This window comes from Octopus bimaculoides, chromosome 4, assembly GCF_001194135.2.
Source record: "Octopus bimaculoides isolate UCB-OBI-ISO-001 chromosome 4, ASM119413v2, whole genome shotgun sequence".
NCBI lineage: Eukaryota > Metazoa > Mollusca > Cephalopoda > Octopoda > Octopodidae > Octopus > Octopus bimaculoides.
In genome coordinates this window covers 52,762,345-52,777,879 of record NC_068984.1, presented here as the reverse complement: position 1 = coordinate 52,777,879, position 15,535 = coordinate 52,762,345, and the positions used below count along the sequence as shown (strand labels likewise).

General features: G+C 33.8%; 1 protein-coding gene across 36 annotated transcripts in view; it reads right to left on the bottom strand.

The window, feature by feature from the left end:
* Window positions 1-15,535, bottom strand: part of LOC106871823 (tropomyosin Tod p 1.0102) — a 50,078-nt gene that overhangs the window by 30,166 nt on the left and 4,377 nt on the right. For 2 of the 36 annotated variants that reach the window (XM_014918502.2, XM_014918500.2), the window contains exon 1: window positions 13,420-14,377. The exons of 6 other annotated variants lie outside the window; for them this stretch is intronic. In XM_014918502.2, coding sequence (XP_014773988.1) covers window positions 13,420-13,989 — 570 coding nt within the window. In that variant the 5' untranslated portion in view covers window positions 13,990-14,377. Of the gene's footprint in view, window positions 1-13,419; window positions 14,395-15,535 lie in introns of those variants that run through there. 28 more of the 36 variants (XM_014918481.2, XM_014918480.2, XM_014918484.2 and 25 more) reach the window with 23 other exon arrangements.

Genomic DNA, 15,535 nt, shown 5'->3' with positions numbered 1-15,535 from the left:
TATACATATGACTGGCCTTCATGCCGGTGGCACGTAAAAGCATCCACTACACTCTCGGAGTGGTTGGCATTAGGAGGGGCATCCAGCTGTAGAAAATCTGCCAAATCAGATTGGAGCCTGGTGTAGCCATCCGGTTCACCAGTCCTCAGTCAAATTGTCCAACCCATGCTAGCATGGAAAGTGGACGTTAAACGATGATGATGAGTGATATGTATGTATATATATATATATATATATATATGCACACACACATACACAAATACATATAGGTTTTATTTAGTTTTTGTCGGACTCTCATCGCTCTGGTTTACACTGCTTCAACAAATTCTGTCTGACCCATGCAAGTGTGGAAAAGGGAGCATAAAAAGGAAGATCAAACACACACACACATTTATATATATATGCACACACATATACATTACATACATTTATACACACACACAGGCTCATGCTCATACTTGTTTTAACATAACATTAATTTTATGTACAAACATGAGAAATCTTTTGATTTCTTTTGCTGTCATGACAGTCACACACACACACACACTCACTCAAATCTGATGCAGTTAATTATATATAATTATAATTTTTGTCTGTAAATATCAATAAGTGATTCATTTTTGAAGATAAGGTTAATGCTGTGAAAAATTGTCATTCATTACAAATTCTTGTTTATTAACAATTCATCTCAAATACTTAGACAGTCAACAGACAGAAATATTTATCGAACAAGGTTTAGTGAATAAATTACATAAATTTTATTTCTATTTAATGCATAAACTTCATAATATTCATGGAATAATTAGCAAGATCAACATGGGAATATTATTTGCAGTTGAATCACAAATGAAGTTTCTGATTTATTCTAATAATGATGCTTGTTTCTTGTTATTTAGTCCCAGATCAACCCTCATTAATCAGAACTATAATCAAAAGCATTCCAGCCATGACCATTTGACTGACTGCTATTTCTAGCAGATCAGTCGACCATGTAGATGCGCCTTGTTGGCTTGCTGATGCATATTTGAAAGTTACAGGTGCCTTATTTCTTAGAAAACAATTAGATATAGGTTGAGTTATTAGTAAGAGTACAAAGGACAGGATATTTAACAATTAGAAACTTACACAATATTTGACATTTTAGGAATTTTATGCACAAACAACAAGTAGTTGAACAATGTCAACTTTAGGAGTGCTGTTCTAAATGACAGTGACATATGAATTCTGAAGATAGCCGGAATATGTTAACCTTGCTGTGGACTGAGATAAAATGATAATGAAATTTATACATGAGAGTATAATAGTTTTGCCTAAGGACTCTGTGATTATATTCTGTTCCAATAATAATAAAAAAACACTTTTGTAACAGATGAATTTAAATATGAATTAAAATAAAAGACAAAATAAATTGAGTTTATGGCTTAATTATATTACTTAATTTTTCTGTTGTAATTTCAAACCCAATTACTGTTGCTAGTTAAACACATTGTTTTTATAACTGTTTCTTCTATCTATGTATATTCTATAAAAATATTTTTACAAAATATTAAAAAAAAGTGAAAATTTTAAAACAGATCCCTTCCTCAGGAATTTCAGGGTGGTGGGTGGATGGACATAAAGATAGTGATGGACTAATTTTATTACAGTAATAAAAAGAATATGACTTGAGCTTCCATGTGTAGCTCTGTGGTTCAATTTGCTACCACATTGTTCAATATTTGATCCCACTGTATATAGAACCTTGAGTGAGTGTTGTCTACCATAAGTCTTGCAATGAGCAAAGCCTTTTGAAATGAAATTTGGTAGATCGAAATAGCATGGAAGTCTTTTTGTAAGTTATATATATATATAGGGTCATCCCATAAATAACCTTGTTTTTTTCAATTGCATGAACTAAAAGTCAGAGGGGGATGGGATAAACTATCTGTATCAACTTGCTATAAAAGCAGATAGTAATTTTACTTTGTCCTTAGTCTTAGTGCAAGTTTTGAAGAGTGCAGTTCAATTTTAACAGTTATTTTTTCAAAGCTATAATGAAGTGAATAAGGATATTTGGCATATTTTGCTTTTTGAGTTCAATAAAAGCAAGAACGCAATGGAAAATGCAAGGAATATTAATGCAGTGTATGGGGATCAGACAATAAGCACAAGCCAGTGTCAACAGTAGTTTCAGAAATTCTGAGCCAGAAACTACAGCCTAGAAGATGAGCCTCATCCTGGAAGATCTGTAGAGCTCGACAAGGACGTCCTGCAAACCCTGGTGGAACAAAATCCCATTGTAACTGTTAAGGAACTAGCAGAGAAGCTTGGATTTGGTCATTCAACCATTCATTGACACCTGCATACCATCGGAAAAGTCAGCAAATTGGGTCAATAGGTTCCTCACAAACTTTCTGAATCTAATCATGCACAGAGAGCGAATGTGTACTCTTCTTTGCTGTCATGTCTCACAAATGAACCTTTTTTGGACTGAATAGTTACTGGTGACAAGAAATGGGTTCTCTATAAAAATGTCAAGTACCAAAGACAGTGGGTAGGGAAAGGAGAAACACTGGCACCCCAGGCTAAAGGTCTTCACCCACATAAGTTATTGGTGTCTGTTTGGTGGAATATGAAAGGTTTAGTCCACTTTGAACTTCTAAACTCAAACCAAACGATAACAAAAGAGATCTACTGCAAGCAACTTGAGCAGCGTAAGTCAGTGCTAGAAGGAAAATGACCATCTTTGGTTTCAAAATGAAAGGTGTTCTTCCACCAGGATAATGCTCAGCCACATATAGCGAGGATGACATTCTAAAGGCTGGAGCAGTTTGAATGGGAAATGATGCCACCATATTTGCAGGAACAGCCCCATCTGATTATCATTTATTCCACAGTCTTCAAAATCATTTGGACAGAAAAAATATGAATTGTGTGGATGAGGTCAGAACAGTACTGGAGGAGTATTTTTTGTCATGGACAAGTGAACTTTGAAAGAGGGGCCTTGCAAGTCTACTAGATAGATGGAGGAGCATTGTAGAAAATGAAGGAGAGTATATTTTAGATTAAAAAAGAACTTTGTTTATCTTAGTTTTGGAAAATGAAAGTATAAAAAAAAAAATGCATTAGTTATGGCATGACACATGCATAAGGACTGCAGAATCGCTAAGTTGAACTTGGTTATATTTCTGTTTGCCCAAATCAATTTTGATATTCTCAGTTACAAGGTTAGAAGAGTTAAGTCACAGTTGATATAGTTAGCTAACACTCTTGGAGTTGCAGTGTCCCCAGCATAAATGCAGTCCAGCAACAGAAATCAGGCACATGGCCTAGTGGTTAGGATGTTGCACTCACGATTGCAAGATCATGGTTTTGATTTCTGGACTGGGTAGTGTGTTGTATTCTTGAGCAAAAAAACACTTAATTTCATGTCACTCCAGTCCAATCATCTGTAAATGAGTAACTCTGTGGGCTGGTGTCCTGTACAGGAAGAATGTTGTGATCTCTGTCACTTATATGCCATAGAAACAGGTAACTGGCACTATGAGACAGTGATGTCCAATCTCTTAGTAAAATTGAAGTCTGAAAGTTAGTTTTTCTTCCATGTTGTAAACCATTTCATCTAATTACAAATTCTCTTGGAGAATGATATGAATACTAGAAATTCATATATTTTCTTTAAAAATTTAAAAGCTTTTTTTATTGTTTTTCCAAATGTAAGAAATCAATCAATATTACTGGTGATGGAGGTTATTTTTCCTACAGTCATTACATATAACAACACTTGTGGGTAGGCAGTATTTATAGTGTAAGAAAGTGTCTCAAGTACCGAGGAAAAAAACTATTGGCTGAACTTAAGCTGAGCAAGATATTCCACCATAGATCTGTTTATATTGTTGCTCCTCTGAAGTATCCTGTTTAGCACCATCCAGTTATGATCTTTTTATCATCATAATGTATCATGTATGATGGTATATAAAACACCCTTCTTTCTCTCAAAAAATCTCAAAAATTCACCCTCCATCATATATGCAAAGTTGGGTTTTAATGCAGTAAAACTTCTTTTCTTGAATGTGTTACTGAATTGGACTGCATCTAATTTGCCCATGTGCCTTTTATGCTATGAAATATGGTGTCTTAAACCACATTCTCTAATGTATCTTTTCTATTTTTAAGATAGCAGAGTGTAATCTGTGGGAAATTTGACTCCTATTTCAAGCAGACGGATCATGTAGAATCTCTCTTACTAGCTTGAGAAACATTCTGTTCTTGTTTGGCCATATGTCAGTTCTGAATAAGCTGTCTTATCATCAAAGATATTCCAGCCTTGGCCATCCTTTACCTTTTTTTTAAAAATTTTTTAATTTGACAGTTTATCCAGAACACATTATCCAATGTGCCTTGTTTTATTTATAAATTAGAAGGGTATGAACTGACTGAAACTTGGCTGTCTCATTCACTTGTGAGGCATTGAGTTTAATGAAGATACTTAAATCTTTCCCAACATCATCTCCTTTTCCTGAACTCTGTTCAGTTGTTTTCAGTTGCAAAGTTTTACTTATAGAATTATTGGAACTTACTATGGCAAGTTAATGTAGCAAGAGAGTACTAAAAGGATAACTAGAAATAATTATGCAGTGAAGAAAAAATATTACTAAGTAGTTAAAATTATTTTAATTATTATTTTCCAATTATGGAAAAAACTTGTTTTGGTTTTAATATGACTGCATCAGTTAAGCACAGACTTTAGAGTACTTGCTGAAATAGTGATGAAAGAATCATTAAATGTACAGGATTGGTTGGCAGTCAATTCTAGTATTGTTGAATAACTTATACCTTTCTATAGTAGCTGTTTTTAGCTACATAAGGTGGTGGGATAAACTATTCATATTTTTGTGTTGGTAGTGTAGCATTGGTGACAAAATATACATGAACTATTGCCTCTTCAGCTGTTTGACTGATATCCTACATAATCAGCCACCCTATTTTATTATCTGCACAATATTTTAATCCTTTGAAATCGGTTGTATAAGCATATTTCTGCTGTGTGGACAATTTAATCTCATTTATACAATTTTCAATCACAGAGTAATATCACCACTTGTGCAAGTCATTTATGGTAAGTTCCAAAACAAGCACTATATATATATATATATATATATATATATATATATATATGTTTGTGTGTGTGTATAAAATCATTCAAAAACAAATGTGTTGTGTTCCAAGTTTTAGGAAGCAGTAACTAAAAGTATTTCACTTCTTTTTTACATTTTCAGTCTTTTTGTCCATGAGGCATACAATTTGATCAATTCAACCAAAATTCTCTAATTAATGCATAAAAAAAAAATCAATCTGCTGAACAACATACAACAAACAAAAACACTCAGTTTTATCAGTACAATAGAAATGATGTAACAATTTAAAATGATGAAAAGTAGTTAAAGTATCCATGCGAAAACCTTGAGAATTCATGAAATGTTTTGTTGATGATGATGTCAAATATATATTTCTCAATCATTGAAAAGAAAAGCTGCTTTCTGAAGGTTGTTTGGATATAATTCATTCTGTTGGTTTTACTTGATAGATATGTAGGAAGAGGTTCTTGGTGCTGAAAGCATTACAACATTAGTAGAACAAACATTGTAGAAAATCTTAATGGAATCATGATACAATGTATTGAAATATTTGTCTTACTTGAACTAAATAGGCAATAGTTGTCAAGTGAATTCTGAATTTGAAGCTAATGGTTTTTAGACTTCTCTTTAGTTGATGATTATTTTTTTTTTCTTTTTCATCAAAACCATGACAATCTAGCTTTCATAGAGACTTCTCGTGTATTTAGGTCAATTAGGATATACAATGGTCACTAATTGAATTCTATTTGCAATGATTTTTCTAGGTGTGGTATACAGTATATCTTGTGGCTGTTGTTATTGTTTAGCCCTAAGTCATACCTTATTGAGTTCACTCATGACCAAAGGGCATTCTAGCAATGACCATCTGTATTTCCTGACAATTTATCAGACTACATCATTCAATTTGATTGCCTTTCTGTTTTTGACAGTGGGATGTAGTTTGAGAAAGATTTGACTGCTATTTCAAGCAGGTCAAGTGTAAAGCTTCCTGATCAGTATATTAGATTGGTTAAAGGGAATAATCACTAAATGGGACTTTTTCTTTTAAATAGTCAGGGATGGAATGAATTAGGTTGCATATGGTCTTGGAGTTTATGCTTTAAAATATTTTGTGATTAAAACTATTTGAATGTTAATAGGTACATGTATTGATAAGTAAATGGAATAAAAATAGGTAGGAATAGAAGAAAGAAAGAGAAATTATGTTTAAAGAAAGATATTACATACATGTTGTTATATATAGATCATATTTCAATTAACTTCCCTATACTTTGTGTCTAAATTGCAATCTAGAAATAATTGTTTTTTCAGTACAATAATAGGAATAGCTCTTATTACATTTAAAGTGGAACAAGCAAATCTTTTAGACTTTTTAGTTCTTTGCTGTTCATAAAATATAATAAATAACTTTTGCTTCATATCGTTTGCAAATATCTTAATTTTCCAAAATGATCTACTTATAACATCTGGCAATCCCTTATTTTATTCTATTCTATCAGGAAATAGATAAGATAAACACATGGTTAATGAAATCTTCAAATATGAAGCAGCAGGAAAATATGTTAAGACAGAAAACTTGAAATTTAATTTATACTCTAACCATGCTCTAGGATAATGTAATACAACCCCCAGAGATAGGTAACTGCTTTGTTTCAAATATTTTGGTTTATTAAAGATTCTCAGCTTCAAATCTTGCCAAGGACAACTTTGCCTTTCACATTTCTGTAATCAATAAAGTATCAGTGAAGTTAAGTACTGGGGGTTGATTCTTTTGTCACTCTCAGAATTGGTAATGTTATGAAAAGATCATAGGGACTACTTAGTGTCCCTTTGCTTTAAGAACTGTTGGAAGATTGAGCTAGATGCTAACAGCCTCAGACCTATTATGCTCACGAACATTCCAGAGTAGGCAGAGACCATGGTAGACTTGGAGGGTTACATTGTGTAACACGACAGAGCAGTTAAAAAAAAAAGGAGAGAGAGAACCAGCTCTCAGGACTATTTATAAAATATTTAAGTATTTAGTCATCTAACTCTTTCAAATCATTCTTTACATTCCTTAACTTTGTTTCTTTTATTTGTTGACTTCATTTTTGTAGTCTTTACTGCTTCTTGACATTTCAGATTCCACTGACAAACATTCTCCAGCAAGTGGTGTCTTTAGTTATCTTTACATCTTATTTATTAAATACTGTGTTAGAATGATTTTTTCTTCTTCTTTTCAGTTTTAGGTTTCTCCCATTTTTAAGTAAGGTGCTAACTGCTCTCTTCCTATAGGGCCTCTACATGGTCACTCCACTTAAAATTAGTAGTTAAATCTCCAACAAAATACAACCCTACTATTGCTAAACAAAAAACAAAACATTGATTACTATGAGGTGTGAATAAAAAGACAGAGTTGTCATAGCTTTGCTTTTAATCAAAATCTGCTTGTTCAGGGATTGATATGGGACTAAGGAATAACAACAGCTCTCTACCACTGAGGCCTATAACCTTTTAATTTCTGACTTGCTATCACAACAGGTTAGAGGATGGATAGCAGAATCAGTGGGGTGCCAAATAAAATACCTGGCAGCTTTTAGTTAGCTACACCCCTAAACATAGAGAGTTCAAATCTTGTAATGGTTGGCAGGACTCCTTTCAGAGTGACAAAATAAGAAGCTATCAAGTACAGCATTTGATTAAATAGGCTAGTCTTTGATCCTAAATATCTGTGTCCTTGTACCTAAGTAAGAAATCATTATTAGGTTTGTATTGAAATCATTACTGTTCCAAACAAAAAATTTAGTGGTATTTCTTCCAATGTTACATTCTGAGTTCAAAAGCTGCCAAGGTTGACTTTGTTTTTCAACCTTTTGGTGTTAATAAAATATGTACTAGTTGATCTCACCCTTCTAGTAAGAATGGATTACTAGATTTGGAGGGTAGAATGGTAAAGTGGTTGATTGGCAGAAAAATTAGAGTACAGTCAGACAGACGCCTTGCAGTAATTGTTCTGGCTCTTTTGCATTTTGAGTTCAGATCCTATAAAAGTCAACTTTGCCTTTCATTCTCCTGTGGTTGATAGATGAAGTACCAGTGAAGTACTTAGGATGGTTGGCTTTTCTTTTTCTCTTTCATCCTCTCAGAATCAGCTACACTGCACCAAGAAAAAGAAACAGGGGGGGGGGGGCAATTACTGACAGTACTCTCTTCCTCCAAGAACTGTACAAGGAGGAAGAGGAGTTATGTTCTAGCAACCTTTTCTTATCTATTTTGCTACAAAAACAGTTCAAGAAGCCAGAAAAATTGGTGACTGTAGATTAAGCAATATACTGTGCATATGTTGAATGGTTTAAAACCAAAACAAAAAAAGATTAGGTGGCAGAAATGGTAAGTCAGTCAAAATGTTTCGTGTTATTTAGTTACGTCTTTATATCACAAGTTCAAGTTTTATTGAGGTCAGTTTTGCCTTTCATCCTTTCAGGTTCAGTATAATAAAGTATCAGTCAAGTACTGGGTTTGTTTTAATCAACTAACTCCCACATGTCAAAACTGCTGGCCTTGTGCCTAAATTAGAAATAATCCTTAGGGTGGTGAGTGGCATATTCAGTAGAATACCAGTAGTTGAGGTATTTAGTTAAATCCATTTATGCTGAGTTCAAATCCCTTTAGGATCAACTTTGTCTTACATCTATCTCAGACTGATAAAATAGGCACCAGTCAAGCAAGTATTAGGGTCAATACAATGGACTATATCTCTGCCACTAAGAAAAACAAAAAAATCAAAGTTGTAGACATGTAACTAATAGTAATATGAAACAAATAATAATAATGAGCAGGCCCAAAAAACTGTTCTGCTGGGGACAGCTAGGATTTTGAGATTGGTACTTGGGTGTTGAACACCTTCCATGATAATTAACATCCAATTATCAAAGCTTATAATGTGCAGAAAGAGACCCTGTAAGACTTCTGACAGCAGGCTGCTGTCCACTGTCACAGAATCAAACCAGAGCTGAGAAGTAAAACAATAATAATAATAAATCAACATTATTATTATTATTAGTCTGTTTAAATCACTATTCTATTCAACAGTACTAATTTTAACTCATCAATAATATAAACTTAATTGTTCACACCTGTCACTCTTAAACCATAAATAAATTCTGTTTTACTTTCTCTTATTATATTGATTAGTATGTAATCTTTTGTTTGGTTAGGAAGTAGTTCGTTTTGTTTTAACATTTATACTCCTTCCTTTCAGCTTTCTTTATCTTCCATCCCATGCTTTTTCTTTTTTAAGCTTCAATAACTCAAAGCTTTGTTATTTGATCTGTTTTCGATATTTTACTGGACAAACAGTTATTGTTGCTTCGACTTTTTTCTTTTTTAGAAAGTGAACACCATAACTGTTTTTATTATCATGATTATATCTTCACAAAATATATAATCTCTTATTTTTTATTTGTTTCAGTCATTCAACTGTGGCTATGCTGGGACACCATCTTGGTGGTTGAATTGAACAAATCGACCACAGTATTTGTTTTTTTAAATGTGTACTTATTCTATAAGTCTCTTTTGTTGAACTTCTGAGTTATGGGGGACATAAATAAACACACTAACACTAGTTGTCAAGCAGGACACACACACAGATCTTTATCATTATACTTGTTTTAGTCATTAGACTGAGGCTATGCTGGGGTACCTCCTTGAAGAATTTTAGTCAAATGAATTGACCCTAGTACTTTTTAAAGTACTGGTACTTATTCTATCGGTCTCTTTTGTTGAACCACTAAGTTATAGAGATGTAAACACCAACACTAGTTGTCAAGCGATGGGTGGCAGACAAACAGACACACACACATATATATATATGCATGATGGGCTTCTTTCAGTGTCTGTCTACACCAAATCCACTCACAATGTTGACCCAGGGCTATAATAGAAGACACTTGCCCAAGATGCCACACAGTGGAACTGAACTCAGAACTGTGTGGTTGGGAAGCAAACTTCTTACAACACAGCCACACCTGTGCCTATATATATGAGGGGTTACCTCACAGTTTCCCTTGACCAAATCTTACTCACTAGGCATTGGTCAGCCTGGGGCTGTATTAGAAGATACTTGCCCAAGGTGCTGTGCTGTGGACTGACCCTGAAATCATGTGGTTGCAAAGTGAGTTTCTTAACCACATAACCATGCTTGATTTTTAACTATTTATATCTCTCCAAGTTAAGTATATAGAAATATAGATAATTAACTACTTTTAGATTAGATTAACTACTTAATAGATCAACTATGCCATTTTGGAGAATTTTATTACTGAAGATTTACCTGTATCCGTGTTTTTGATTTGACTCAATGTTAATCTTAAATTACTGGGGGGTAAAAAATTATATCTACTTATAAATTTTCCAATATATTTTGTCTAGAATGAAAAGATGGATACACCTGTAGTTCAACTATCCTTTTCAACAATCATACACAATTCATGTTACTACATTAAATTGTTTCAAATTGTGAAAAAAAAAAAGGTTAAAATATTTAAACAAGCAATTATCCCAAGTACTTATTGATTTTTAACAATTTCAAGGTTTTAGATAAAAATAAAATGCTAAAAGTACTTTTTAATGATGGGTTATAATTCAAACAGAATTTTTATAGTATTTATAAATGATTAAAAAAACTTTGATTACAACTATTTTGGTAAAGTCATACAGTACTATAAACATTCTTAAGATTAAATAAGTTAAGCAAAAAAATGTAACCATTCCAAGAAATATACTGGAGAAATGAAGCTGCTGGTTGCGTGTTCACATCCCACTCAAGGCATAGTGTTATATCTGTGGGCAAGAAATATCTTTATCTGATTATCTACCAAGAAAATCAGTACCAGGTCTCCATGAGAATGTTACTGGTGATATTCTAACATTCTATACAGAGATGATGCTACAGTTACAGGAACTAATAAGTAATGTCTTTCTAATATAGGCACAAGGCCTGAAATTTTTGGGGAGGAGGTTAGTCGATTACATTAACCAACCCTAGTCCTATGATCCTTATTTTATTGACCCCCCCACTCCAAAAGGAGAAAGGCAAAGTTGACCTCAGTGGAATTTGAGCTCAGAATGTAAAAATCCAAAAGAAATACCACTATTCATTTTTGTCAGTGCATTAAAGATTTTGCTAGGTTGGTGCTTTTACTGGAATAATAATAATAATAATAATAATAAGCATAGGCTCTGTAGTACTAATGGATTCAATCAAAGATTGACTTATATGTAACCATTTAAGAACAATTTTTTTTGTCTATAAAACAAAATAGTTTGCAAAGTTTTATTAAAGAATTTTTAGTGAGGAATATTATTGCTGAAAATGAAACAAACGGTTACTTTGAAAAATGGTAGTTAGTAAGTTAATACAGGATAAATGCAGCAATCCACAAGCAGAGATGATGAAATATTAGATCCAAACACCAAGTCTGTAAAAGTTACCTGTTATTATACCCTCTCCCACACTTCATAAACTCCTTAATGTTTAAAATTATAAACATTTATAGAATATTTATTCAACAATTTTTAATCAGTAAAAGCATTCAGAAAATGTATGTTGGACACACCCAGAACTGTGTAAAAAAAACTATATCCTAAGAATTCTATGATATTTAAAAAATATTGTTTGAGTGTGTTGAAGTGTTAAATCACGTTACTGGAAAAGTTGTTCAAAGCCTGCTTGTTGAAGAAGTTAAGATGCTAACAGGCAACATATATTCTTAGTAGCCAAGTACATTAGCAAGAGCAGCTATTCTAAGAAATAACAAGCCTCATCTAGCTAGTTATAAGTAATAGTGTTCTCTCAAGAACTAACTCCTACTCAAGAAAGCCTAAGTTAGCTACCAGATACATACTTAAATTGGCAATATCAAGTAGATAGTAAAGAGACACATTGAAAGATCTATCCCGTGTAAGTAACCTGATCCTGGCCACTATTTTGGGAAACACGAATCTCAGGCAGAAGCAGAAAATGGCTTAAGGAAGATTCTGTTACCCCTACCTCCGTCGCGGCAGGTGAAAAGGGGAGGAGGAGGTTGAAGCTGTAATACGTAGCAGCAAAAGCTATATGTCTACTGCAACTGACAGACACACCCACGTAAAAGAAGAAAGAGAGAGAGAGAGAGAGACAAATAAAAAGAGAGAGGGAGAGATGCCAGTTTATAGTTATCGCTGATACGAGTTGTTGCCTGCTTAGACTCCCTAGCGTCAAGACACGTATACACGCTTAACTCTACATAACTTTGCGAAGTGGTTTTTTTTTTCATTCGTTGCTCATGCCAATACTCTATAGTTTGACGACACATCTAATTTAAAATTCTTTTGCAAGTGTGAAGTTTCATGTTGTTGCACTTACTGACACACTAAATCACTGTTAAATTATTAAAGAATCGAAACCCTCAAATCGACCAGCAGCCGTTGCTTGTAAGTTAAAGCTCTATCGATCTAGAGCAACGATACTTAATTAACATATATGCATTGAGAACTGTTTGAAAAGTATTTAAATTATCTTATTTTTCATATCTTAACATTTTTGAACTCTAAATGATTAATTATTCAGCACACCGTTATGAATAAATTTTCCGTTAAGTAACATTAAAATATTTTATGCATGAGTAAAATATTCTTGTTTCAAATTGTTATAGCAATATGTCTAAGATTACTTTGAATAAAAGTTAGTTAAAACTTCTTCAGAATAAATAAGTGCTCATTTAGAATTATTCTCTCAACTGTCCTCTACATGATATATATGTACTTTATTTTTCTAAAGTATGAAAATCATATAAAATAAGAACTAAGAAAAGGACAACTGACAGGCACACCAGTTTCTAAAAAGTTTTCATCTAAACTAAAACCCAGTAAGGAAAAGTGTCAGTTTGTGGAAGAGAGAAGTCGTCAAAACTCATCGTCATCAACAGCAGCAGCAACAGCAGACATGCATATCCAGCAACAGTTGAAGAAAAAAAAAAAAAAAAAAAAGACAGCGGATGACGATAGTAGTAGTAGTAGTAGTAGTAGTATTCATTAATATACACACTGATAAAGATGAGGGAGGGAGAATAGTAGTAGCAGCGGCAATAGCAGTAATAGTAGTAACAACAGCAGTAATAATAAAAAGTAGTAGTAGTAGTAGTAGCAGCAGCAATAAAGATGGTAGTAGTAACAATACAAGTAGTAGTAGTAGTAGTAGTAGTAGTAGTAAGAATGGGTGAATCAGCCATGCAGAATTAATCAGGAGCTAGCTTAATATTAAGAGACATCTCATCCATACCCTTTTCAGCGACACTTGAAGGACATTTTGCAGTTCAGTGCTTATGATTGCAAATTTGATCATGGTGTTCGAATTTAAGCCGAACTGGGTACAGGGAATGACTATTCCACTGCTACCCACACCCATCAAACGAGTTTGGCGTCTTTGCCTGGACGGCACCTGTAACTCGGAGTCACCCTCTTTGTCGGAAAGCTCAAGGTCAGAAAATAAGGGATCATTATTGTAAATAACCTTGTCAAATTCGTCCATGGTGACATTTGAGGTTGTGTTACCCCCCTCGGGTTCAGGGCGTCGACTACTCGACGACTTTTTTGTTTTATGTTCTTTGCCATCACTGTCTTTCGAATCTCCGTCTTTAGATTTGGACTTGGAACTTTTCTTCTTCTTAGTCTTTTTGCCATCTTTCTTCTTTTTCTTAACTTTAGCACCGTCTTCCGGAAGTATAGAAGTGTAGCTGTCTTGTGACCCTACAATGCCTTGGTCAGATTCCAACGTACCGAGGGATTCCTGCGAGAGGTCAACTCCCTCGACATCGCACAAGTCCGGTTCCGCTGGACATTTCTCCCCCATTGTCTCAGCAGCACCAGCTTCAGTCAACGTAGTTCCGCCCACATCTTAGTATTAATGAAAAGCACACACTGACCAATAAGTTACTTCCGCGCAACTGTATCTGTCTGCCACAGACCACTTACTCAACAAGTGAATCTATTCGCACACACACATACGCGCAACTGTATAAATATTTATACGTAGATATTTTTTTTCTATATAGATGTGTGTATGACTACATATATTTCATTAAATCTATGTATCTCATGTTAATTACGTATATAATTATGTATGTAAATTGTTAATAAAAATTGAGTCACTTGTTTAGTTTACTTTTTGTGGTATCCAAGTTTTTTTTAAAGAGAAACTTTAAGGAGATTTCGGCTAACAGAGGGACGAACGGCAGTGGATGACAAAGCCTCAATATGGATTCTGTTCTTGGCGTTTTGTTGCTGGCAGCATTCCATGCGTAGCATTCCATATATGGTGCTATGACGTCATGAAAACCTCCCTCTACCATAGCGGCAATGAATCACGCACGTCCTCCCGATGCCGTCGTCCTCCTCTCTCCGGATCACTTGTCTCTGCCCACATTGGCCATAGATGGTCATGAAAGTATATTAACACAGAAAAAAATCACGATAAAACTAAGAAGGTACAACTAAAAGTTGAACTTTGAGGCATAATAACAAATAATAGTTGTTCTCTCTAGACTTTTTAGTTTTTATTCTCAGTTAATGAAGAGTTATAAAACACAGTTGGTTGTTGTTTAGAAATGAAAACTAAATTAAAGTTTTTAAATTGTGTAAGTTTTGAAAAAGTAAGAAGTGTTTTTTTTTTTCTATAGATTTTAGTCACACCCTCATACGCACTCACACATATACACACCCTGCGTGTGTGTAGACAAATTTATACACACATTATATATATATATATAAATTCATATAAACTTTTAACACTCTTGAAAGAGTACACGTACGCTCGCACACGGAATAGATTAACGTTTTTAGAGATTTCAATTTCCTCTCGCAACTGTCTCACATTTGCTAACGCCTTTGGAATAGCGCGCGTGCACACACACACACACACAAAATGGAAAGGAGGTGAGGAAAACAGGCAGGCCAACAAAGACTGAATTACAGAGTGAGGTGAGAGTTGCGTATAGTTAGTAGCGGCCAAAATATTTTTCAGCTGTTTTCCGTTAACTATTTTTTTTATTTATTTATTATTATTTCAGAAATGAGTTTTTGAAGAGAGTTAGTTATATATGCGTGCCTTACTGATATTAACCAGTGCTGTAGTAATAATTATACACATGAACTGCCATTACTAAATAAGGGAAACAGACACAGCATCAGAGGGAAAACAGTATTCATCGAAGACAGCTTTGGGGGAACTACATTCTTATTGATGCTTCTTACCAACAAGCGTCTACTTCATACATTTAACTTTTTGAACACTTAAAACTATTATAAATTATAAGATATCTTAAAAATACCTGATTTTCAAAGACACTTCATTGTGTCTGTGTATGTGAGTGTATATATGTATATATATATATATATAT